Raw genomic sequence first — 27,710 nt, 5'->3', positions numbered from 1 at the left:
TCACTTATTATTTGATCGAATTTGCTTGTTTCAGTTGCTGAAGGTCGATTGTATTAACATGTATAAATGTTATATAACCTCAAAATAAGTAGTTTTTAGCCGTTTCTCTTATATATTACAATATATACACTATTTTATATTTATTTAGTATTTTGGGGAGGGAGGGGGGTTGTGTGCTCCACATCGCTGTGACAGGCGCATGCGCAGTGGCGGTCGCTGAGGAGCAGGTCGGAGCGCTGGTAAGAAAAAATTGATTAATGTGATCGACTGAGTGCTTCACTATTTATACTCATACAGCGGGATTTAAACCATAAAAACGGGTTATTTCCTGTTTATCAGCGGGTATAAGTAGTGTGGATTATCGGTGTTGTTCGCGTTGAGGCCGGTTTTGGGGTAATAATGTGTAAAACAGGGATAATTAGCCGCGAGTCTGGCCGTTTTTCCACCTAAAATTAAATATATTCATTAGCCGGCGATAAAAGCCCGCGAAAACCCGCAGCAGGGTGTGTTTTACTGCTATTTTCTCTGTTGTTCGGTTAATATAAATCTGCATATGTGTTTAATTCAGGCAGAAACATGTTTAAGATGTGTTAAATCCTGTATTTAATAAGAGTTTACCTCAGTTTATTAAATAAACCCCCGATAAAACAAGGAGTCCGCCATTTCGCAGCTGCTCTCACTTAATCTAACGTTTAGTTTCTGAAGGACTGAGAGCAGAGATCTCTCTCAGCTGCTATAATCAAGAAATAAACACACTTTACACAGATTAATTCAGTCCCCAAGGGCATAAATCAGCTATTTCAGCACATTTATATCACCATGTATCAATAAATCACTGATAATCACTGATTATTGGCCTCCATTTGCCTGATTTTGGGTTATATGGTGAGCTCAGTATTGAGAGTTGATGTCTGGCCCATTTTACATGCTTTTATAGATTAAGATATAGAGCTTTAAATGGGTATAAAGAATATTTTATTGCAAAAAATTAATGAAAATTATTATTATTTTTTTATTTCTCATATTTTTGTTCATTATCCTAACCCAAAGAAAATGGACAAAAATATATAAACATTTTTTTTTTTTAATATTTCAGGTTATTTTTTACAATAAAATATTCTTGCCCTAAAACACAGCTCTGGGGGAAAAAGGAGACCACTCTTTGATTTTACCAAATTAAAAACCTCTGGAATATAATCAAGAGGAAGATGGATGATCACAAGCTGAACCAAGCTGAGCTGCTTGAATTTCAGCACCAGGAGTAAAGGCATAAAGTTATCCAAAAGCAGTGTGTAAGACTGATGGAGGAGAACATGCCAATTTCAGCCATTTCTGTTGTCCGTAGTATATAGAATATATAGAATAAAACAACAATGTTAATTTTACTCAAACATGTATCTATAAATAGCAAAATTAGAGAAAATGATTCAGAAACTGAAGTGTTTTTTTCCAGAGCTGTAATATCACAATATTTCAGGCTATTTTTATTACCTCTCTAAAATAAAATCACAATATTTCTTTTGCGATAAAGATATTCTTGCCCTAAAATAATATCACAGTATTTCCGGCTATTTTTGCCTATTTATGACACTATGTATCAATAAATCACTGATAATCTGCTTTATTGGCCTCCATTTACCTGGTTTTGGGTTATATGGTGAGCTCAGCAGTGAGAATTGATGTCTGGCCTGTTTCTCATATTTTTTTTCATTATTCTAACCCAAAGAAAATGAACAATATTTCTATGTTTATATTTCAGGTTATATTTGCATTAACGATATTCTTGCCCTAAAACAATATATCATATAATATATATCAAATGTAATATATAAAAATGCCATAATCTAGCTATATAAACTAGAGATGACATACCAATAAAGCACAGTACTGTTCAGTAGTGCTGGGCAATATGGCCCTAAAATAATATCAAAATATTTCAGATTATTTTGGCCATTTATAACACAGTGTATCAATAAATCACTAATAATCAGCTTTATTGGCCTCCATTTGCCTGGTTTTGGGTTATATGGTGAGCTCAGTATTGAGAGTTGATATCTGGTGCATTGTACAGGCTTTAATAGATAACAATATAGCTTTAGGTGGGTGAAAAATATAAATATTTTATATATTTCTGATATTTCTGTTTATTGTCCTAACCCAAAGGCTTTAATATGGCAATCCTTTTGGGTAAGGACAGCAATATAACAATATTTTAGGTTATTTGTTCGATAATAATATTCTTGCCCTATAGAACTTAATGTTAAACCCAGTAGGATACCATGATAGTTAAGAGAATGGTAGTAATCTATCTACACTGCTGTGGATCTCTTGCATAACTGACCTGAATGTGAGACAGGAGGATATACCAGTGTTTAAGAAGAAGTGACCCAGTAATAATGGGTCAGTTTCTTCAGATGTGTGAAATCTCCTGTAGAATAACCCCTTTTTTCTCTCTCTCTCCCTCTCTTTCTCTCTCTCTCTCTCTCTCTCTCTCTCTCTCTCTCTCTCTCTCTCTCGCTCTCTTGCTCTCTTCTCCCTTTTAAATGTGGCTTTGAGCGTCTTGTCATGAGTGCCAAAGTAGATGTGGATGTCCTGCCAAAAGATGCAGATGCTTCACCCGAAAGCAATGGCACATTTCCCTCAAAGGACAGTTTATCTCAGCGGCCAAGACCCCCAAATACCACCACCATCATCCTTCCAGGTGATATTCTCTAGCAATTTGACTATACAGAGGTTAGTGTGTATCGTAGTTTGTTTAATTTTATAACAAAACACTAACACTTTACTTGGATGGTTCATTCTAGATGGATTGTAGATGCTTAACTAATATTCGACTCTGTGTCCATTAAATGCAACTAGACTCTCTTTAGTTGAATGATCTTAAGTAAATTATCTTCTTAGAATTGAATTAGCTTGATTCAAGGCGTAACAAAAGGCATGGACTAATTCTCTTAATTAATCATGGTTATATGTTTTGCATAACATGCAATAAACCAATTAGCCATTTCCTTTAAGAGCCAGGTGTGCTCTGACTTTGGCACATTGCTATTTTAACGGCGCAGCTACCTGGACGTGTCCAACATGTTATGTGCCTGTGTTAACAGTTAACTGCCAACATAGCAATGAATGTCTGACTGTTGGCGTCTGTCTAGGTTGTATTTAGTCAGTGGTGCCCCTGTGTTTTTCGTTGTCAAGATAGCAATATGCCAGGAATTTATCTGAAAACACCGTATTTCCAGACCACCACACCCATCAGTGTAGATATATTCAGAAGCACCGTTGCTATTTAAATGAAGCAGGTGGAAGGCGTGAAAGTTGGTGGGGTGTAAGATAGCAATGAGCATCACAACGGGCCTTGCACGGGGTGTAATATAGAGCCCTAATCATAGTCATAGACTATTTTCTTGTAAAAATCTGTATTCAAAATTCTGTGTAATCCAAGACTAAGATTAATTTCTATATGATATATAGCTACATAATCCATATATTGAAATTTTGACAATTGATTATGAATAATCTGTTATCTCCATTATGTTGGTTAATATTAAGATCACAGTAAATATCATGATTACTAATCTGGATCTGGATCTGGCTTGGAAATTTTTTTTTTTTTTTACAATATCACCCAGCAGTGTAAGATTTGTTTTTTTAGCAAGTTTTGACCTTTTTTCCCTATAAAGCATCCGCTCATCCACTGCCGAAGGTGGAGGTCCCCCCAAATGCTGCAAAGGATGTAAAGGGATCCAGCCTGGAGACCACCTCGCTGGCTGCCCAGGTGGGCGGCACCTGCAGTATCGTCCATGTTCTGGAGTGGAAAGAAGGCATGGCCATCCTTCCAGGCAGCAATTTAAAGGTAAACAGACATTTTATACACCATCCACTAGTTATATTATTATAGATTAACGTGTACTCTCAATGTTTTATGGCCATTGGACCCTATTTTAGAGATCTATAGCGCAACGGTCAATTGCGCATCATTCAGCTGGATTTAGGGCGTGTCAGTGTGTGTTTGGAATAACATGAAATAAACCAATAAGTATGCCAGTTTTCATTCCCTTTAAGAGCCAGGTACACTCTGATTGTATCTTAACAACGCAGCGCTTTTGTGCGTCTCAGCAGAGAATACTGACCTGCGCGTTCACGCAGTGAAGGTGTTCCAACAGCACATTTAAGGGAACAGCAATGTTATTTTATTCTTTATTCTGTTTATTATTGAGTTAAAAGTTGGATTTGTGCACTGCAACGTGTTTATTTGTGAGTGCAGTACACATGGTGCTCCTGCATATCTAAGATAAGACTGGGCAACTGACTTTTGATTGTTGTCAGGGTTTTAATCAGTCAGTGGTGCACCTGTATTTCCTGCTGCCAAATTAGAAAAAGGATTGCACCTTACACTCAGAAAATCAAATATTTAATAGGGGTCTATGAAACTATGGATATATTGAAGAATTGCAATATTTTTTATTGTTTATTATTTGTTTTTTCGGGTTTTGTGTTTGTTTTTTAGCAAGTAAAATCCAGATTCAGAGAAAAATGATTTAAAAATTAAGAGTTTTTTTTAACACCATTGAACTCCATTAACAGTAAAATCCAGAAATCAGTTTAGAAAAAAAATCCATATTTCAAGTACTTTTCATCATATTTTCTCACTTTATTCATTTTTTTTAGACGTTTCTGGATTTTTAATCCAGCCTGGACTTGCAGAGCCACGGCGTGCATGTGTGAACCTGAATCGAGATTGATATCGAAGAGTTGAGTAAAACGGCAAATAAGTCCATTTAAATCCGTGAACAGAACACGTTATAAAAAAGCGACCTAATTTAAGCATGTAAATCCCTGAATCAAGCCTGAGAGAATGAGTCTGTTTGATTTAGTAAAGAAAAGCACAAATTGGCCCCCAAATCTGATTCGTCACAATTTTAGCTAAGAAACCCCCCCTGGAAGTAGTCTTTTGACCCCCAGGTTAAAAACCCCTGAGCTAGCCTAACGAAAGCAAAGACTTGCAAAATTCAAACGAAAATAACTTTCAATTATTGCAAAGTATAACAAATTAACCAGGTATCTTTTAAAACATATATTTGATATATTTATTTTCCTTTTTTATAACAATATAAAAATATTTTTCCTAAAAATTTTTGTTCTCTTTGTTCTGCAGCTGTGTGTGAGTGACAGCGGGACGCTGGAGGTGATCAGCCAGGGAAAAGTGAGCTCGGCCAACTCGCTCACTGAGGGAGCTCCAGTAAAGCCGGTCGGTGGAGAGCACAAACTGGCCCTGAAACCTGGTCCAGATCCACCAGCAGGTCAGCACTGTACAGTATGAGTCTCACAGCAGATCTGTGTTCGTTTGTATAGAGAAGAAATAGCAAAATCTGAGAATGAGTGTTCCTAAATAGGCTGATGATAGTCTGCTTCACCTAGGGACCAGGTGTGCTGGAGAACAGTTGAACTGCAGCAACCCCAGATCATAGCTCCGCCCCCACAGGCTTGTACAGTGTGTACTAGTCATAATGGGTGCATCACTTTAGCTGCCTTTCATCACTCTGGACTCATCAGACCTTCACATGATCTTCTTCTATTCCTCCAGTGTGCAATATTTATTCTCCCTAGCAAACTAAAGCTGATTTTTCTGGTTAGCCTCACGGAAAAGTGATTTTCTTAAAGCTACACAGCTGTTTAGTCCCTGCATTGTGCATGTGGTAAAGCTCTTACATTCACTATTAAACAACATATCCCTAAGTTCTAGAGCTGTTTTTCTACCATTTGATTTCTTGATTTCACCAAATGTTTAAGTGATTGTCAATCACCATCATTCAAGATGTCTTTTTAACCACATTCCTTCCTGGAAGAGGATGTTTTCCCACTGTCTTTCCATATTTTAATAATAAAGCTTTGGGAAATTCTTAACCTGATTTTAGTCGTTTTAGTAGTTCAACCTCCTTAGATCTTTTCTCTGCATTATTGATGAATGCCAATAATTTTACCCTTCTGAAACAGATTAAGATATTTTCCACTACTATGGGATGTCTATCGAAGTCGTTCCACATTCTTGTTTAATAAATGAGAAGCTACTCCCTGCATCAGTTAGAGTTAAATAACTAACTTGTTGCTAGCTGAAACATTATAATCACCCATGCACCCATTTATTGGTTAGGCAGTGTACATTTTCTGTACATCTACTCTAGTAAATTTGCAACAGATAGTACGTAATAGCAATTATAAACACTCTAAAATTGCTGTAGAATAAATGGGGTGTAGCCTAGAACCAGTCAAATAGTTAGCCAGTGCTCTGGCAAAGAGATCTTTAATGAACCCAGACGTTCTGTTCCTCTAGAGGTCCAGTTACATGGTGTTGCTGGTCCAGCTGCTGCTGCAGACGGTGGACGGCATGTGAAAGGGAGCGCAGAGGTCCAGGAAGTTCCAGTCCAGCGGAAGAACAATGAGCCGGTGGCCAAACGGGCCTATCCCGAAGAGCTGCGCCGGGAACCAGTAGCAGAGAAGTATTATATAAATATAAATCATTTATTCAATAAGAAAAGGCTGACTTGGAAGATTCGGCAAAGGATTGACTTTTGGTGTAGTTAAACATACTAAATATTTTGTTAAATAGCACACCTCCGCTCTTCCGCAGCTTTCCGAGATTCAGCAATATTGTGCTAAATTGATTAATGACTCATTTTAAATGTCAGGGCTCTCTGGATTCTACCAATGAATTGTGGAGCTACTTTGAGCCTGGATAACGGTGTAAAAAGCGATTTATCTGCAGGGGCAAGTGGAGCCACCAGAGCCTCACCCACTAGATCAGTTGAAAAAAACGCCATTTAGGTCTGCTGGTTGAGAACATCAGACCATACACAGCAGGACTATCCAGCAGACTTCGTTTTAGGGGCGGATCTGTACCTACTGCCCATGGCAAGTCAGCAGGTGAAATAGATTCAAATTAGGGGTGGGCATGATATTAAAATCCATATTGTGATAATATTTATTATTTACCTTGAAGCTTTAGGTGTATTTATTGTATAATTGTTTTAGTTTGCAGTTTATATGCATGCACTAAATATTCTGCAATTTTATTTGCTGCATTATATTATTTTATGCTATATTATTTATTTTGCCACATTATGATTATTCTGTTATACTATTATACTATATTCCTGAAATGAATGAATTATTTTAGTTTTCCTATATCGCCAAGTATATCGTTATCGCAAAAATACCCTGAAATATCGTGATATTATTTTAGAGCCATATCGCCCACCCCAATTCAAATTATGAGTTTTGTGCTTGTATCACAGTTAAGCATGAACTAGCTGACAACAAACTAAAACACATAGTTGTCGCAAATTGCAAATTAATTTCTAGTATGGAATCCTATGTGTATAATTGTAGAAAACTTGACATTTATTTGTGTTTTGATTTAATGTTATATATTTTTCTCATTTAGATATTTTTTAATAATTAGTGAAGATAATGTCTTATTAAAAATTCTATAGAAAATGCAAAGTGTGTGAACAAAATAAAAAGGTAATGTAGACCCACATACAAGGATATATAGTGTAACATAACATAAACCCAGCTAATACTTTTTAGAGGGAAAGGTTTACCATTGTTTTAGGCTTATATTGTTCCACCACTATGTCTCTCCACACCGTCAGTGATTGGTGGAAACTTCACCACTCACTTCTCCACTCTTCCTCCAGACTCTGATCCCTTGATTTACAAATGAAATGTAAAATTTACTGATGATCAGTGATGGTTTAGAGGAGAGACATGTCATCTGCTGGTGTTGATCCACTGTGTTTTATTATTAAGTCTAAAGTCAGTGCAGTTTTGTTTTCCCACAAAATCTTACAGCATTTCATGCTTCCCTCTGCTACTGACAACTTTTTTAGAGATGCAGATTTTATTTTCCAGCAGGACTTGGCACACTGCCAAACGTACAAATTGGTCTTAGTTATATAATATTCTAATTGTCTGAGACACTGATTTTTGGGTTTTTGGGCTTATTTTCAGTTCGTCTAACCCAAGAAGTATTGAGAGAATCCATGAAGTGCAGGTGACCTCTCGTGGCCCCGAGCTGCTGAAGCCGATGAAGAAGAAGAGGAGGAGGGACTATTTAAGCCCCTCTGAGGAAGACTCTGAGACTGAGGCGATGGTGAGATGAATCAGTTCTTTTTCTTTTCATCACCACACTAAAATATTTAACTGTAATAATAAAGTAGAATAGTAAGAGCTGCTTAATGTTGGTATACTTTTTGTCATTGAAGGAGGAGAAAGCTGAAGACTCGAAAGCAGATGGAGGGCAGGGGAAAGCAGGTGTGTGTGTTCTATATCCTGGGGCTTCATGTTTTTATAATGATTTATGTCATTAAAATGCATACATCATTTGTTACCACTGTTACAGAACTATTACCTGCCATTTCTGTAGCTCTTAGAAGTGAATTATATTCATACAGGCTTTTATTGTACTTTACTATTTTCTACTTAAAGAACCAATATGTACTATTGTTTGGAATCACAAGGCATCTCACGATACAATATTATCACGATATGTTTCCCTCGATATTAATGATATCTTGCGAGACTCAATTACAAGACAATTTTCTACGATACTTATCAGCATTTGTGTTACTGAAGAGGAGAAAATACTCCTAAATTAGTAAATACCAGGATTTTTTAGATTTATTGGTGTCAGTTTCAATGAATTTAACAACCTGTATTGAAGACGCTGTGATAAATCATGATATGTACAGTACTAGTCATATGTTTGGACACACTTTCTCATGCAGTGTTTTTATTTTTATTTTTTATTTTTCCCTACATAGTAAATGAATAGTGAAGGGATTCAGACTATGAAGGAACACATAAGGAATCATGTAGAAACTTAAAAGTGTTAAACAAACCAAAATACTCTGTGAAGAAGCTTTTAGATGCTCTTATCTGGGGAGCTGTTTGTTAACTTGTGGTTTCTGAGGCTGGTAACTCTGAAGAACTTATCCTGTACAACAGAGGAAACTCTTACTCTTCCTTTCCTGGGGCGGTCCTGATGAGTGCCAGATTCTTTCTGCTGTTTTTGATGTTTTTTTGTGACTGCACTTGAGGATATTTTCTTGAAACAATTCTTGAAATGTTTCGGATTTGACTTACCTTCTATATTTTCTTAACTTTTTTTTACTTAGTTGAAGACTTCTTGCCATAATATAGATTAGTCTACATATATCAAACACATTTTCACATGTTGTAAAGAAAATTAGCCATCTCGGTATTCGTCTTGTATCAGGGTTCCTGCGGGTCCTTTAAAAGTCTTAAAGTGTCCTAAATTAAAATCTATTAAAATAAATTGTCTTAAATTTACTCAAAATTTGCTGTAGGTATTATATTTTTTGATGGTGTGTTTAATGCCAGTGGGAAAGCACATACTCACATTAGCGGCGAATTAGTGGGGAGAGCCTTAGGGTTAGTGGAGAGCTAGCTAACATTAGCCGGGAGCTAGCTAACGTTACTGGGGAGAGAACTAAGGTTAGCGGAGAGCTAGATAACATTAGCGGCAAGCTAGCTAACTTACTAACATTAGCAGAGAGTTAGCTACGCTACCGGGGAGAAAACTAGGATTAGCAGAGCGCTAACTCACATAGGGGTGACCTAGCTAACATGCTAACATGTTCCGCATCACAATGGAACAAAATTAAAAAAGAAAACTGATAACAAATATAACTAATTTAAAACATTAAGTTGAAATTTTCAATACAATAAATAAATTATTTTCTACATTAGAAGTTATGACTACGTTTTTGAGTCTTAAAAAGCATTAAATTTGACTTTTAATGTGGAGCAAGAACCCTGTGTATTCCTTCTGGTCTCTAATCAGTATACACCTCTGATCTATTACATTGAATATATTTACTGGTGTTTTACTCCGTCTCCGGACACTGTGTTTGCTTGCAATTGTGTTCCATACCTGGCATCCCGGGGTGTGGAGTGGGCGGAATGTGGAGAGGGCGGGATCAGAGACTAAAATTCTAACAATTCAAAGAAGAACATAGTAAAGGACTGCTGTCAGGAGATGGCAATGCTTAAACTTAGCATGTTTTCTTAATATCTGATCACACATCCTGATCATTTTATTACAGAAAATATAATACGTATTGCTTCTTTAATATATTAAACTGTAATCATGTAATTTTGTTGAGGAAATTAGATTAAATATTGAATTTACATACAAATTCCACACAATTTCCACAATTTCTCAGCTTGTTTCAGTTGAGTTTGGACATACCTACCAAAAGTACAGTTTACACTTGTTTTCACTGTATTTAACTGACTTCTAAGGGTTCTTTAAGTCCTTGAATCAACTTTTCAGTTATTTTTGTGATTATCTGTGTTATCTATGTTAACGTCTCCTGAACTGAAAGCCTACAATAGCATGTTTATCTGTGCAGGAGCAGCAGATGCTAAAGCTGTGCCGTGGTCGTGGGCGCAGTATCTAGAAGAACAGAAGGCAGTGGCAGCTCCACCCAAACTCTTCCAAGAGGTGCTGACCGTTTACACCACCACCTGATACTTAACTGTAGCTTTTTACTTAACCATACTCAACAATGCATGCCTTAGCTGTTTAGCTGCTTATGTCTTTTATTGTCTTTTACACTGTATCACTGTTTGGATAGGACTATTTATACAAGGGGTTGGCAATATTATATCGTATACAATATATCGTGACACAGAAATATCATGATATTAAAAATCCATATCGTGATAATAGGGCTGTTCTGTCTTAAAAGTAGTCTATTATTCACTGTGAAGCTTTAGGTGTATTTATTGTATAATTGTTTTTGTTTGCAGTTTATATGCATGCACTAAATATTCTGCAATATTTTTGCTGCATTATATTATTTATTTTGCCACATTATGATTATACTGTTATACTCTTATACTATATTCCTGAAATTAAATTTTTTTTTCTTCTATTTTTCTATATCGCCAGGTATATCGTTATCACAAAAATACCCTGAAATATCGTGATATTATTTTAGAGCCATATCACCCACCCCTAATTTATACAATATATTAACAGGGTTCGTATGGTCATGAGAAACCTGGAGAAGTCATGGAATTTTAAAATAGCAATTTCTAGGCCTGGATAAGTTTTGGAAACATAAAAATACCCAGAAAGTTTGAGAAAGTCATGGAAATTTGCTCTACAAACCTTTGTGATTCAGTTTGTCGAAGGATAAAATCTAATTTGAGCTAACAAACACATCAGCCCAGAGTTAATTCAGTAATTTAGCCCTACACAATGGAGCTCTCAGGATCTGACACACATTTTTTTATTAAAAAGTGTGTTTCAGATTTATTTTAGGCCTACTATAATTAATTTTGATTATAGTTTTAGTTGATTTTTTGGATTTATTGTCCATGTCTGCACTGATGTTTTAAAAATCGTATGGTCATGAAAATTTGCCTTGAAAGCCTGGAAAAGTCATGAATAAAGTGTATGAACCCTGTATTAAGTAGTACATTCACATTAAGTAATTAAAAGATAATAACTGTGCATTTCAACTGTAAATTAACAAATATACCGATATTCAATTCAAAAATATATTTGTCCTATGTGACACACAGCATTTCTGTAATAGTGCAAATGGCAAAAATACAATGAATCTGACATCATTCTGAGATGATATCGAAATCTGATACACATCCGATAATTGGCAATCCAATATAGTCTTAATAGCTGAATTTATGCAGCTTATGTGTCATTGAAAATAAAAAGGGCCATAAGTTGGAGGGAAAACAGATGACAACAGATGATCAGGAGATCGCTGGTTTGAATCCCGGTCATGCAGCTTACCATCAGCTGCCGGAGCCCTGAGAGAGCACAATTGGCCTTGCTCTCTCTGCGTGAGTAGATGGCGCTATTTCCCCTCATCACTCCTTGGGTGATGTCGATCAGCACAAGGCTGCGTCTGTGAGCTGATGTATCTGAACCGAGTCGCTGTGTTCAGACTTCACTGTTTTTGAGTTTAACACTGAGCTATCTCTGTTTCTGTTTCTAAAGTCTCAGAGAGTTCCAGAATGTCTGAGCAGCTTTCGCCAAGGCATGAAGCTGGAGGGTATCGACCCCCAGCACCCCTCCATGTACTTCGTTCTAACAGTGGCCGAGGTACAGCACAGTCTCTGTTTGATGTGATACTTGATGTTTTTAGTTGTATTAATGTACAAACAGCGTATGTTGACATATTCTGCAGGTCTGTGGCTACAGGTTACGTCTTCATTTTGACGGCTACTCAGACTGCCATGACTTTTGGGTCAATGCTAACTGCAGTGATATTCACCCGCCTGGGTGGTGTGAGAGCACAGGACACAAACTGTACACTCCAAAAGGTAAAAAACCCTACAATGTACTTTTTATATCACAAAAACATTTATTATGTTAGATTGTTAATCTTTGTTTATGTTGGTGTGGTTGACTAGTGAGAGTTCTGGACTTAGAAGTGACAAAACATGAACCAAAAATCTGTAAAACAGGCCAATTTCAAAACCTTAAAACTGTTACATCACAGTTTTGTTATATTTACACCTCCCACAATTAATATAAATCCACAGTCAAAGCTGGAGAAACAGTAAAACGTGACTGTAACTTCAGCGCAGGGCATGTTACGATGCTCGTTGCTATCTTACACCCAGTCAGCAGTCTATTTTCACACCTACTACACAATCTACACTGATGGGCATGGTGGTCTGGAAGTGAGGTGTGTTTAGGTAAATATATGTTGTGTTTCTATTTTGGTGGTGGAAAACACAGGTGCGCCATTGACTGATTAAAACCCGGACAACAGTCAAGAGTCAGACATCCATTCCTATCCTAGCCATACAGGAGCACCACACTAATAAACACACTTTAGCACAAATCCACCAATTTACATCCACAATAAACAGAATATAGAAAAAATAATATTGCTGTTCCCTTAATAAATGAGCTGCTGGCGTACCTTCACAGGTCAGTATCTGTCTCTGCTGAGAAGCACAAAAGCGCTGCACTGTTAAGATACAAACGTGTCAAAGTCAGAGCTCACCTGCCTCTTAAAGGGAATGAGAACTGGCACACTGATTGGTTTATTTCATGTTACGTCCAAAACACACCCATGATTAATTAAGAGATTTAGTACATGCATTTTGTGCGTTTCGAGCGGCGCAAAGCGTGTGTTTTGCACACTCACGATACTGAAAACACACAGACATGCACTAAATCCAGCTTCACAATGCACAATTGACCGGTATGCTTTAGATTGCTAAATTAGGGTCCCCAGTCTTTCTGTGTATTATATTCTATTATTTGTAAGTGATTTGTACATTCAAGTCAGTTCAGTGAATTAGTTTCTTATGTTTAAGCATGGATAACTCAGTCTTTTCACTGTTAGTTTCTCACACTGTGTACTATAGGTTATAAAGAAGAGGAGTTTTCCTGGGCCAGCTACTTGAAGCTCACTAAAGCACAAGCTGCTCCAAAAGAACTGTTTACAAGCTCTGCCAAAGTAAGCATTATATATATGAACTAAAGCTAAAGATAGAGCTCTGAAAGCTGTTCACAGTAATACAGCATTAATCTGAATATGTGTTTATTTGTTTCTTACCACACAGACAGATAAGGACTGTGGGTTCGAGGTGGGAATGAAGCTGGAAGCTGTAGACCGCATGAACCCCTCGCTCATCTGCGTCGCCACGGTAACGGACTTGGTGGGAAACCGCTTCCTAGTTCACTTCGATAACTGGGACGACACGTATGACTACTGGTGAGTTCTAGCTAGTCTTAGGTCAGCAGCCTTTAACATACACAGTATAGACATACAGCTCAGATTTTTTATACTGTAACAGATAGCAGGGTAAGAGCACAGTTTTGTTTAAAATACTGCAATGCACACAACATTGAGTTCAAAAGAGGACAAATTGTTGGTTCACGTCTTGCTGGCGCATCTGTGACCAAGACAGCAAGTCTTTGTGATGCATCAAGAGCCACGGTATCCAGGGTAATGTCAGCATACCACCAAGAAGGACCAGCCACATCCAACAGGATTAACTGTGGACGCTGTAAGAGGAACCTTTCTGAATAGGATGTTCGGGTGCTAACACGGATTGTATTCAAAAAACATAAAACTACCCAAATCTGCCCAAATCACTAGTGTGAAGTTTCTACAATCAGTGATGACAACAATTACATTTTCCAGCAGGACTTGGCACACTGCCCACACTGCCAAAAGTACCAGTTGGTCTTATATAATATTCTCATTTTCTGATACACTGATTTTTGGGTTTTCATTGGCTGTAAGCCAATAGATCACTCTGTGTTTAAAACATCTATATAATATATGAGTTTCAGATTTTCAACTGAATTACTGAATTTTTTTAATGATAATCAATTTTTTTTAGATTGTGATTGACATCACTAGTAAATGTGCTGGAGATATAAATGCCACTTTGCTGTTGTTTTGTTTTATAGGTGTGATGCCAGAAGTCCATACATACATCCTGTTGGCTGGTGCCAAGAGAGAGGCCTCCCCCTCACCCCCCCACAAGGTGACTGACAGTCATCTCCTGGTAGGGTCTGAGCATGAGAAATAATTCAACTCAGTTCAGGCAGCAGAGTTTCCAGGTGTTGTTAACCTCTGAGGGTCACAGCTTCTCTCTGCTGCCCTTCTTTTTATAGACTATCCCGACCCAGGAAAGTTCTCCTGGGAGAGGTACCTGGAGGAGACCGGCTCTACAGCTGTGCCCGCCGAGGCCTTTAAAGTGGTGCGCAGCTTTTACACAAACACACACACACAAATACTAAGAGATACTGTATTTTTTGCACTAATAGGCACATTTAAAATCCTTTAATTTTCCCAAAAAAGAACAGTCTGCTTATGTTTGAATTCTACCAGTCAGATTGTAAGCAGCAGTAAAGCCACTCTGCATTCAGTTTTTTAGTTCTCCAGCACGAGGGCTGGATTAGCATTAGCATTAGCCGCTAAAATCTAACTTTTTTGCCATACAGATGTGAGTATTATCAGTCTGTAGCCTGCTATTAACCGCCGCTGAAGCAGTACTAGCATTACCCTCTAACCGTGGTAAGTGCTAGCGGATAGCTGCTAATGCTAATGCTCATTACCTGCTAATGCTCCTTAACTTAGTGCTGGAGAAATTTGGGAATCTAAGCTTACTGTAAATAAACGAAAGCACTTTACTCACCCAAATAAACTGTTTTCAGGAGAGAAATCTGTGTAAATTGACATCCAGCACTTGTTTGACTTAAAAAATATTTGTTAAGAATTACAGTTTTGTTTACTTAGCTTTGCTTTACTTAACTTCGTTAACTACAAGAACTGGTGAATTAGAAAGCAAACATGGCGACACCCCTGTTTCTTACTAGTGTTGCGTAATGCTCCTTATTATAAGGGTGCCTTATGTAGGAAAATAGACCAGAAAATAGACGTTTACTGATATTGTGCCTTAATAACCCAGTTCTCCTTATACTGCAAAAAATATGATTCTTTACAGTGATCTAATGTTTTTATTTTACTTTAAATAATAGCAAATAAATAAATTAAATAAAAACAATCTAATTAAAGTAAATTTGCCACACACAAAGAGTAAATTAAAAGGGTGATGTTGATTAGCACAAGGCTGCGTCTGTGAGCTGATGTATCAGAACCGAGTCGCTGCGCTTTCCTCCGAGCGTTAGCTCTGTGATGCTGCTCAGCAATGCTGCATCAGCAGCAGCTCGAAAAGAAGCGGTGGCTGATTTCTCATGTAATGGAGTAGGCGTGCCCTAGTCTTCACCCTCCTGGTGTGGTGGGGCATCACTAGTGATAGGGTTGGGTAATTAGCTAAGGAAAATGGGGAGGATGGAGGAGAAAATGGTGGAAAAAAGAGACATGTACCTAATTATTCTTACAAGTTCGAAGGTACACCAGGGTAAAAAATCTTACAATTCCAAACATATAAGGCATAAATTAACATAAAAACACTAAGAAAAACATCCAGTGCAACCATGTTGCAAGGTTTGTGTGTGTAAATGTGTTCTATTAGTAATGTATGTATGTATGTTGCTTCTCTGGCTGTGTGTAGAGACCTCCACACAGCTTCCAGGTGAATATGAAGTTGGAGGCTGTGGATAAGAGAAGTCCTGGACTGATCCGGGCGGCCACTGTGCAGGAAGTGGACACACACAGGATTAAGGTTTGAACACCATATCACCACAGCAGTGTCTTACAGCCCCACATCTTCTACTGATTACACTTTCAGTGAGGGTTGCCAGGTCCAACAAAAATATCCAGCCCAAAGTCAGTCTAAAACCTGCCCTTCAAAAGCCTAAACAATCCCAAAATATCTATCTTTTGAGTGTACAACTTATTTTGTTTATAAGAGATTAATTATCAGTATTGCTATTTATCTTAAAGTCATTAATTATCTTGTCACATTATTGCTTTATTAGTTCTGTAAAAGTTTTATATTCCAGTCAAGAACAGAGACTGTAAAAAAAAGATGGACGCCGTGTCGCCGTTCCCATTCATTCAATTAAAAAATGAAGCAAAATCTTCCTCCATGTTGGTGATCCTGAAACCCGAGTCTGTAGAGCGCAGTAGAGACCAGAGGAGGGAGAAAGACTGTGGAGAGACAGCCTACTCATTTAAATAACCCCGCCCCTGAAGGGCTGCCTGGAGGTCACAGGCTGCGGAGCGGAGCGGAGCAGACGGTCTGTTATTGGTCCCGTCCATAACCAGCTCTTTTACAATAACCACACCTTTTTGAATAGAGCTGAATAACGTTTTAAAAAACTAATTCTGCGGGGAGATAAAAATTTTACAATATAAGCAGAGTTTACACTAGCTGCTGCATTTAAATTAAGGAGGTAGAATTACAGTATATTAGAAAAAAAAACGTGATTGAAAGTTGTCTGTTTTGCCATTGAAACCTATGGGGATGGGTGGGGTTACACAGCTTTCTGCAACCGAACAGCAGGGGGCGCCCGACCTGTGGTGGCTTCACTTTTGAGAGACGATGCTCTGTCCAGCTATACACAGTCTATGGTCAAGAACGTTTAATAGTAACATAATTAGCAAAAAAAAAAGAACTGACCTTTTCTCTTTCTCTCATTCACACTCCTCCCTTATGTTGTTATGTTCTCCTGGTTCTTATTGTTTTAATTAAGCCCTACATAGCCCTACGTAGGACGTAACATCCAAGGAAACACTCAAGTTTTTTTTTTTTTTGGCAAACGCAAAAATTTTTAAAAGTAGCCCAAAAAAAAGCACCTCGCCACCCCTGAATTTTCACGCAAGCCCAATTTGGCGGGAAAACCACAAACCTGGCAACTCTGCTTCCAGTGTCCCATTAATAAAGCCTACTTTTGTAAATATGCTGTCAGTAAGCTGCTTTCTGTTATCTGCAGATCCATTTCGATGGCTGGAGTCATGTGTATGATGAGTGGACGGACTCAGACAACCCAGACATCCACCCTGTGGGCTGGTGTGAAAGCACAGGCCACCCTTTCAAGCCCCCACCCGACCCCTCCAGCACACAGCAGCATGGTACGAAGCCTGAATACGTTTTATATACTTTAGATTCTTCTAAGAAGCACATTAATCTTTGAGGACAGATCTGCAGACTCTTGGTTTTAATTTTAATCTCAGTGTCTTCATGAGGGAGAGTCACCTGGAATAGTTTTCTCAGCGTCTTGAAGGAAGGAGTTCCTGGAGGTGCTGAACAATAGTTGCTGCTTTTCCTTCCAAATCACCTCAAATCACCATCTCAGTTCATCAGGTTTAGATCAGGGGATTAATGTGGAGGAATAACACTTTCTTCATATATTTTAATATTAATCTACAATGTAGAAAATAAATAAAATAAAAAAAGTATTTTTTTAAATTATTTTTTGTTGTATTGTATTTTGGTTACTGTATGTGCTGCAGATTAATGCTGGTGGTTCTTTCTTTAGGCCCTAAGGAGAACACAGTTTTCGGGCAGCCCAGTTACACATCTGCACCCTTTAAAACTGTCCCACACTCCCGAAACACCTCCAAGTACAGCTTCCACCACAGGTATGTCCTACTCTTTCCCTGATACATATGATTCTATCATTTTGCAGTTGTCAAATAACTCCAGTTTTATGCGATTTTTACCGATTTTAGGGCAGTCTGTGTTACGACATAGTCACTAATGTTGCACAAATGTCAAACCCATGCATTTAGAGATTAATGAAATGTAGCTGTTGAATAATTCTGTTTATGTTAATAGTTTTAAGTGTAAACACATACTGAAGAACCTGCAACTGTAATTGCTCCTCTACTATAAGTACTGTAAGTGCTGCTCTACTATGTGCAGTATCTAAATTAAGAAAGTATGGTCTGTTTACCATCACCATCTTTGTATGCTATTAATTACATATACATATATTGAAAGACATGCAGCATAAAATAATATTTTGTATATAAAACAGGAAGAGATGCGTATATTGAGACTTTTTATATTGAGAAATTTTGTTTTGAAGTATTACTTAGTGGCAATCGCATACATGTCAGAAAGGAGGATGTACTTTAGACCAGCAACTCTCAACTGGAGGGTTGGGTTTCAAAAGTGGGTTGCGGACACGTTCTGTTATTTTTACAACTTGTAAAAAATAAATGCATAAAGAAAAAAAAAAAATATATATATATATATATATATATATATAATTAATGCTCATCTGATTTCTGTTTTTTTTATTTTGGGGAAAAATAGTGTCTTACTTATGGAGTCTAAATGCAGTGAAAATGAAGTAAAATATCTCATTTTGTGGCCTTTTTTTTCAGGTTTAATATTTATTTTTAAGGTAGTAACTTTTATACATGTAGTTGTTATGTTCTTCCTCACTTTCTTTTAAAAGTTACTATTACATTCACTTTGCTTGCATATGTGTGTTTAAATGTGTTTTTGAAGGCTATTTTTCAAAAATATTTTTTTTGGTTTGTATTATATAAAAATGACTTTAAGGCCATAAGAAAATGTGGGAACTATGCTGAGACCATTAGAGAGCCCCTGCTTTAGACACTGTTGCTGCAATACCAAAGGTTGCTAATTGCAGCGGGTTTTTTCCCCAATTTCACCACTTTTGACTTCTTGATGTTATGCAAATCATGATGAATAAATCAATAAAAATGCTCTAAAATTACTTGAAGTAAAATATTGTTACACTGAAACTTAATAAGGTTTTTTTTCTGCTGTAAAGTTGCTTTTCTGGAGATTAAAAACAGCAATATGTGTACGACGTATATAAAAAACAAATGGTGTGTACTGTGAAACGTAATAATAATCATGCCTGGAATTTTGACAGATGTTTTATATATAATGTTTTGCTTGTAGTGATTTTAAACTAATAAAATGTCAAAGGATAAAATATTAGGTCTCTCCTTAATGGTCACATTTTGTTATAAAATAATATGAATTTGTATATATTTATTCAGTACAGCATTAATGGTATTTGTGTTAAAGTGTTCTGGTTCAGAATACAAATTCTTGTGTAACTGCTCTGTTTAGTTGGTCTTATTTTCTCTATTTTCAGTGCTAATCAGTACATATTCTGTCTGAAACAGGAAGTGTCCTACTCCTGGGTGTGACGGGTCGGGTCATGTGACAGGACGTTTTACTGCACATCACTGTATATCAGGCTGCCCGCTGGCAGAGAGGAATCAGGGCAGGGTTAAAACTGACCTCTCAGATACAGAGGGGTCCAAGCGCAACCTCCTCGTCCTCGGCCAGAGGGCTAAAAAGTCCCGCTACCACGGCAGGTAGGTTACGACCTAGTGCTCGTCCTGGTTACCAGTTAATCCTAGGGGTGTAATTATACACTCTGCTTGTGATTCGATTCGATTCACGTTACTAAGATCACAATTAGATTTTTTCGCGATATAAAAAAAATGGAAATGCACCTTCAGTCCCCTGCAGTTAAAAATAATTTACAAGAACAGAGGTTTAATATTATAAACAAAATGCTCTATTTTGGCTTCAGCATCTTAAATAACTGGGTGAAAAAAATATATTTTTCTGAAACATAACAGTGTGCTTTTTCTTTTATACAAAAAACTCTTAGTTATCTGCAATTCAAAGAATTAATAATTATCTTTAAATTATGCTACTGAAACAAAATATACTACTGTAACATTTTGTACCGCGAACAGTGCTGCGATATGGCTGGTTTTGAAAAAATACAGTAGCCTACCAGGAAAAGTCACGAGAGTAAAGTCGTAATATTATAGAATAATGTCCTAATATTAAAAGCAGGAACAGTAGTTGTGTGCACCCTGAACTAGTAACACTACTACTTTAGTAATCTATAGGCAAGCCTTCAGTCGTGCAGCTTGATTTTGGGCGTGTCAGTGTGTCTTTTCTAAAGTAATGACAGGAAAAGTACACCCTAGGTGTTAATCATGTGTTTGTTTTGTGCATAACGTGCAATAAAACAATCAGCCTGTCATTTGCCATTCCTTTTAAGAGCCAGGTGCGCTCTCTCTTTGGCGGATTGCTATTTTAATGGTGCAGCTACCTAGACGTGTCCAACGCTTCTCAGCTCATTCATTCTGTTTATTGTTGATGTAAAAGTTGGGTTTGTGCACTGCTGCGGGTTTGTGTGTGTAACAAGCGGAGTATACAACTGTTGGAGATGGCTGGAGATGCCTGTTTGGACAATTCAGTGCCAAGATAGCAATGTAGATTTATTCACAAGCACTGTTGCTGTTAAAACAAAGCAGATGGAAGACGTGAAAATATACTGTTACAGTGGGGTATAGAATAGCAGTAAGCATCACAACGCACTTTGCACTGAGTGTAAGATAAGGACCCCTCATAATTTCCATTTTTTTCTTTTCATTTTCAGAATTGGTCGCCCACCAAAATATCGAAAGAATCAGCAAAGAGCTTATCAGAGTGAGTTAAAAGCACCGGTTGATTGTGTTGTTTCTGGCAATGCAGATGAACTCAGTGCTGTGAAAATAATTCATGTATTTTTATTTGACAGGAAGAATTTAACATAAGTTATGGAGCTATAATATCAGCTTTCACAACTTCAGTTTTTTGTGTGGGTTTTGTTCAGACATGTCTTCAGAGAGTATGTATCCCTCCCTGTTCATGTCGGCTCTGACGGCCAGTTCGGATCGCACTCTCTCTCTCTGCTGGGAGCAACACTGCAAGTTACTGCCTGGAGTTGCTGGAATCCACGCAAACCAAGTAGCTACATGGTCTGTAGAGGAGGTAGGCCTCTGTACCAGATCTTACATGCACCATCACTTTATATGTGGTATATTTTATTATATCATGATACATTGCCCATGATAGCGAGGATATAACAATACTATAATTCTGCAAAACTCGAAACTCGACCTACATTATAAATATATTTTGCAGTGATTCAGACTATAAAAAACACACAAGGAATCATGTAGTAACTTAAAGAACTTAAAGAACGCCGGTGTAAAAATTACTTTTGGTGTAGTAAAACATGGTAAAAAGTACTTATATTTGTTGAATAGGCCACCTCTCTCCTATAGTTTCCTAAGATACAGTAATTTTGCCGCAGCCAGCACCAGGAGGCGGGCAAATTGGAGTCTATGTATATATCTGTCATTATCAGTACAGTAATGGCGGCACTCAGAGCTGAAGCTAGCGTTATAGGATGTAAACAGAGGTTTTTAATGAGCTTCTTGTGCTTTTTTTAATGCCTTGTTTTAAATGTTAGTGCTCTCTGAATTCTAGCATGGAGCTGTTGGGATTCTTTGAGCTACTGGATATTGGTGGAAAAAGCAATTTATTGGGGCAAAATATGCCCCAAAATGGCCATTGTACTGAGTGCTTGGCAAAAAGCACAAAATTACTGTATCTCAGAAAGCTGTTGGAGAGCGGAGGTGGGCTATTCAACAAAAGTAAGTACTTTTGATCATGTTTTACTACAACAAAAATCAACACATTTTACACCGGAGTTCTCCTTTAAAAGTGTTAAACAAACCAAAATACTCTGTGAAGCATTACATGGAGAGCTGTTAACTTGTGGTTTCTGAGGCTGGTAACTCTGATGAACTTATCCTGTACAACAGAGGAAACTCTTGCTCTTCCTTTCCTGGGGTGGTCCTAATGAGTGCTAGTTTCATCATAAATATTATTTTTCTTTACTTAGTTGAGTAGTTTTTGCTCCTCATAATATAAATTAGAACATTACTCAAATATTCACTATTCACTGTATACCTGTAACTCTACCTCTTCACTACTTTACTTTAACTGATGCTCTCAAACACTTTATTAAGAGACAAGAAATTCAAGTAACTAACTCTTGAAAAAAGTCATGGAATTTCAAAACAGCAAATTCCAGGCCTGGATAAATTTTGGAAAAACAAAAATACACAGAAAGTTTTGTAAAAGTTGTGGAAATTTGCTCTACAAATCTTTGTGATTCCATTTATTAATAGTGAAAAGCTATTTTGAGCTAACAAATTCATCAGCTCAGAGTGAATTCAATAATGTAGCCCAACACAATGAAGCTCTCAGGAACTGACACACATTTTATTATTGGAGATACGTTTTGTCAATTATATTTGGATTATAGTTGGTATAGTTGTTTTTTGGTTTTATTGTCCATGCCTGCACTAATGTTTTAAAGATTGCATGGTCCTCAGAATTTTCCTTCAAGTTATGTAAATTTATTGGTTGAAAACTGACTGTATAAACCCTGTATTAACTAAAAGCCTGAATTCCAGGTGACTTGTTTACTAAATATTTCCATGTTTTTCTTTATAGTTTGGATGGCTTTAGTATTAATCTACAATGCAGAACATTTTAAAATAATAAAAAAACACAGAATTTAAGGTGTGTCTAAGCTTTTGACTGGTACTGTTTCTGCGTGTTGAGATTTGCAGCAATCCTTTGAGTGGTTAATAACACTGTGTTCTGTTTAATTTTCAGGTCTTTGGATTTGTGCAGAATCTAATAGGTTGTGAGGAGCAGGCCCAGCTTTTCAAAGACGAAGTAAAGAGTTAAAACCTATTTGATATACAGCTCTGGAAAAAAATAAGAGAGCACTAAAAATAGTTGAGTTTCTTTGATTTTACCAAATTAAAAACTTCTGGAATATAATCAAGAGGAAGATGGATGATCACAAGCCATCAAACCAAACTGAACTGCTTGAATTTTTGCACCAGGAGTAAAGCAGCATAAAGTTATCCAAAAGCAGTGTGTAAGACTGGTGGAGGAGAACATGATGCCAAGGTGCATGAAAACTGTGATAAAAAAGAAATCAGGGTTATTCCACCAAATATTGATTTCTGAACTCTTAAAACTTTATGAATATGAACTTTTTTTTTTTTTTTTTGCGTTATTTGAGGTCTGAAAGCTCTGCATCTTTTTATTTCAGCCATTTCTCTTTCTTTATCTGGAAATAAATGCTGTAAATGACAATATTTTTATTAGGAATTTGGGATAAATGTTGTTTATATTTATATATTCATAATATAGTTTATATAATAAAACAACAATGTTAATTTTACTCAAACATATACCCATAAATAGCAAAATCAGAGAAACTGATTCAGAAACTAAAGTGTTTTCTTAATTTTTTTCCAGAGCTGTATTGTAGTAGTTTTCTCTCAGCCTTACCTTCAGATAAATACGATTACTTTTCTATATTTTCCTCCACAGATGATCGATGGAGAGGCCTTCCTCCTGCTGACTCAAACCGATATAGTGAAGATAATGAGTATCAAGCTTGGACCTGCCCTGAAGATCTACAACGCCATCCTGATGTTCAAGAGCACTGATGAAGGACTGTAGTGGAACTGCCGGACTCTTCAGAGCTGTGTGACGTGCCCATTTACCCACAATCCATCACCCATAATGTGTTAGGTGTTTACCAATGTCCCCACCACAAAGAGAGAGAGAGAGAAAGAGAGAGAGAGCTAGAGTGAAATAGAGAGAGAGAGAGTGAAAGGGGAAGGGGGAAAAGTGAAGCATGACTGAGCCCACACCGATAAAAGTGATGTACTGAATTAGCTTGATTCAAATGTGTGTGCAAATACAATATATTACACCAGCATAATTCAATATATAACTATGTTTACGTACTTTACACAGGAGTTGTGTTGATGTAATACATTGTATTTATGTGTAAATAGTGTATAATTTGTGTACATTAAGTAAATTAAATGGGATAAATCCATTTGTATCAACTTTATATAGGTGTATTTAATAATAACAGCATAATTACACATTAACAATAATGTGTTATAACAGTGTTATATTATAATAATTACACAAGTGTCTCTTTTAACTCGATTAAATGTACAGGGGTTGGACAATGAAACTGAAACACCTGGTTTTAGACCACAACAATTTATTGTGGTGACGGACAGTTCTGGTGGAAACAGGAGAGTTGAGGTGCACATTGAATTCTGCCGTGATTTGATCAGCCGAGGTTTTATGTTTTTTGGATACAATCCGGGTTAGCACCCGAACATCCCTTTCAGACAGCTTCCTCTTACAGCGTCCACAGTTAATCCTGTTGGATGTGGTTGGTCCTTCTTGGTGGTATACTGACATTACCCTGGATACCGTGGCTCTTGATGCATCACAAAGTCTTGCTGTCTTGGTCACAGATGCTCCAGCAAGACCAACAATTTGTCCTCTTTTGAACTCTGGTATGTCCCCCATAATGTTGTGTGCATTGCAATATTTAGAGCAGAACTGTGCTCTTACCCTGCTAATTGAACCTTCACACTCTTACAGCTCTTACTGGTGCAATAATGTGCAATTAATGAAGATTGACCACCAGGCTGCTCCAATTTAGCCATGAAACCTCCCACACTAAAATGATGACAGGTGTTTCAGTTTCATTGTCCAACCCTTGCAACTTGACTAAATTTTGAACACCACATTGCTATGAGGATTTGATTGCACTCAGCAACAAGAACTAGAGATCAATGCTGGGGTGCTTTATATCTCTCTAGAGCATAGACCATGACTGGCATTAGACATGGTGCCAGTAGATCCATGTTTAAGTTGATCTGCTACGAACAGTCCTATTCTGTTGGCAATACTTCGCTTCTACAGGGACTTAGACAAGCTGTGTGTGTGCGTTTGCACATCTGTGTCAGCAGTGGGCGCAGGCATAATGAGTTATAGTAGCTGAAGTTGTGCTACTGTAATCCAGCTGTAATACTGTATACATCACAAGGAATTATATTGCTATCACACGGTTGTTAATGTGTAATTACACTGTTTTTAAAGGAGAACTCCGGTGTAAAATTGAGTTTGAGTGTATTAAAACATGATTAAAATGCTAACCTTTGTTGAATGGCCCACCTCCGCTCTCCTGCAGCTTTCTGAGATCCAGCAATTTTATATAGTTTTTCCAAACATCTTTTAGACTGGGTGATATGGGACATATTTTTGCCCGTGCAGATAAATCACTTTTTACACCGTTATCCAGGCTGAAAGGAGCTCCACACCTCATTGGTAGAATCTGGAGAGCCCTGACTTTTAAAACAAGTGTTTTAAACACTGTTTACAACCTGATCAGTACAGTGACGAGCAGTAACATATAGTAACGGTGTAAAAAGCGATGTATCTGCAGGGTCATGAAGAATATGCCCCATATCACCCAGTCTAAAGGCTATTTTGACAAACAGAATAAAATTACTGGATCTCATAAAGCTGCAGGAGAGTGGAGGTGGTCTATTTAACTAAGGTTGAATTTTTTTATCATGTTTCACTACACCAAAAGTCAATTTTATGCCAGAGAAAACACTTATTTTAAAGTAGATTAATATTAAGTGCATCACTTTTTTCAGTGTAGTTTGATGCTGCTCTGTTTTTCTTAAAAGAGAAGCAATCGAATCCCAAACCAGAACGAAGCCGTGGGCTGTCCTGGTGCTCACTGTCTGTCCTGCTTTTAGACAGCCAGTGGATTTAGGTCTATCCAAGTCGTTGAGATATATATTGTTGTTTTTTGGGATCACGGTACCACCGATATTGATGTGTTTTAACGGTGGTATTGGACAAGACTGTGAATCTGTTAGTATTTTTGTTTTGTTCCCAAGTGAATTATTAATTATAAATATTAAGGGTGTAAACATCATATCTGTTCAATTAACAGCAGCACAAAACATCATGATTCAGAGACATCAGTTCATGCATGCATTTCATGCATCGTTCAGATTGATTTGATCTAATTCTTTGGGAAATGTTTTAATGCTTCATAAAAACTGTTATTTAACTACAAATTAATTAAATTCAAAAGTTCTTCATGAAATAATTCAAATCATTGTGAAATCTCAATTTTAGTAATTTCGTAATTTCAGTTGCAAACAATTTAATGCATTGTGTGAGATCAGTTATAATTCAGTTTAATAAGTTATCATTTTAATTGGTTGAGTTGTTTGTGGAATGATTTTATGCATCATAAAATGTTACATTTGACCTGTGGTTTTAACTACAGTTTGTTTAAAGCTCTTTTTGAAATTACTTTTAAGTTTTTAAAATCTAAACTTTTTGATTTCTTTAAATTAAAAAATGTATTGCATTTTATTCTTTTAAATTCTATAGCAATGATAGAAACACCTTAGCAACCTCCTAGAAACACCATAGCAACCTCTTTGCAACCACCAAGAAACACCTAGGCAACAATATAGCAACCACCACAGACATGATAGCAATACCTTAGTAACCAACTGGATTTCTTTTTTTGTATATTAAATTTTATTTCTAATTTTTATTGGCCAATTACCCAACCCACTCATTAGGACTTCCCCTATCACTAGTGAAGCCCCAACACACCAGGAGGGTGAAGATTAGCACATGCCTCCTCCGATACATGGAAAGTCAGACACCGCCTCTTTTTGAACTGCTTTTAAAGTGCAGCAACTCAGTTCTGATACATCTGCTCACAGATGCCTTGTGCTGATCCACATCACCCTAGGAGTGATGAGGGGAAAGAGAAGAACGCCATCTACTGTACCCACCCAGAGAGAGCAAGACCAATTGTGCTCTCTCAGGGCTCCGGCAGCTGAAGACAAGCTGCATGACCAGGATTTGAACCAGCGATCTCCTGATCATAGTGGAAGCACCTTAGTCTGCTGGACCACTCGGAGCCTGAAACCACCTGGATTTTAAGCAAAGGTTTCTGCAGGACCTTAATCGAGTTACAACCAAGTTTTTTACACCCTTAATATTTAAGGTAGTATTTTAGCTCAGCTGTCGTGAGCATGTAAAACAGAGAGAGCTGTGAGCGCTCTGGACAGCCTAATAAAGCTCTGATGGGGTATTTTATTGTATGTATTTTGAGTTGCAGGTGTTACGTGAAAGCTGGGCAGCTTCGGGCAGACTTGGTGCTACCCCCTGATCCCCTTCTTTAACCCGTGTTAATGTTTATGCACTTTATATATATGATCTCGGCCAACAGGTGGAGCTAACGCACATTCTGAGCCACTGCAGAGCAGATCCGGAGCGTCTGCAGAGCTGCTCTGCTGCTCATACTGTTCAACTTGTGTTCATTATTTTCTTAATTAACAGAGATTAGGGAGGAGTTCATCCAACGCCAGTGTTAATCTGTTTCTGATGATCCATTCTCTCTCTGAAGGGATATAATAATGTACAGTTATTGAGTAACAAACTGTCTTTCAGCTCATCGACATTAATAAATGTTTAATTCAACTTCTATCTAA

The 27,710-nt window shown here is 37.3% G+C and overlaps 1 protein-coding gene across 1 annotated transcript; it reads left to right on the top strand.

Annotated features, from left to right (window-relative positions):
- The first annotated feature begins 145 nt into the window (after positions 1 to 145).
- l3mbtl1 (L3MBTL histone methyl-lysine binding protein 1) lies at positions 146 to 27,710 on the top strand. Its single transcript, XM_022676781.2, has 22 exons — positions 146 to 239; positions 2,557 to 2,701; positions 3,681 to 3,853; positions 5,156 to 5,300; positions 6,332 to 6,497; positions 8,011 to 8,152; positions 8,265 to 8,313; positions 10,437 to 10,528; positions 12,053 to 12,157; positions 12,243 to 12,378; positions 13,438 to 13,529; positions 13,636 to 13,787; positions 14,492 to 14,568; positions 14,699 to 14,784; positions 16,102 to 16,212; positions 17,426 to 17,564; positions 17,972 to 18,074; positions 19,605 to 19,799; positions 20,885 to 20,934; positions 21,101 to 21,258; positions 22,960 to 23,022; positions 23,692 to 27,710. The coding sequence occupies exons 2-22, from the start codon at positions 2,566 to 2,568 to the stop codon at positions 23,821 to 23,823; spliced, it is 2,502 nt and encodes an 833-aa protein (XP_022532502.2). The 5' UTR covers positions 146 to 239; positions 2,557 to 2,565; the 3' UTR covers positions 23,824 to 27,710.

The sequence above is a fragment of the Astyanax mexicanus genome, chromosome 13, assembly GCF_023375975.1.
Source record: "Astyanax mexicanus isolate ESR-SI-001 chromosome 13, AstMex3_surface, whole genome shotgun sequence".
Classification (NCBI taxonomy): Eukaryota; Metazoa; Chordata; class Actinopteri; order Characiformes; family Acestrorhamphidae; genus Astyanax; species Astyanax mexicanus.
This window is presented reverse-complemented; position numbering and strand designations above follow the sequence as displayed.

Bases quoted from the DNA above. Each gene is read 5' to 3' on its own strand.
- l3mbtl1 (XM_022676781.2), top strand. From the start codon at position 2,566: ATGAGTGCCAAAGTAGATGTGGATGTCCTGCCAAAAGATGCAGATGCT. The intron at 2,702-3,680 runs GTGATATTCTCT...TTCCCTATAAAG, and splicing joins CACCACCATCATCCTTCCAG to CATCCGCTCATCCACTGCCG. The intron at 10,529-12,052 runs GTGCTGACCGTT...CTGTTTCTAAAG, and splicing joins CACCCAAACTCTTCCAAGAG to TCTCAGAGAGTTCCAGAATG.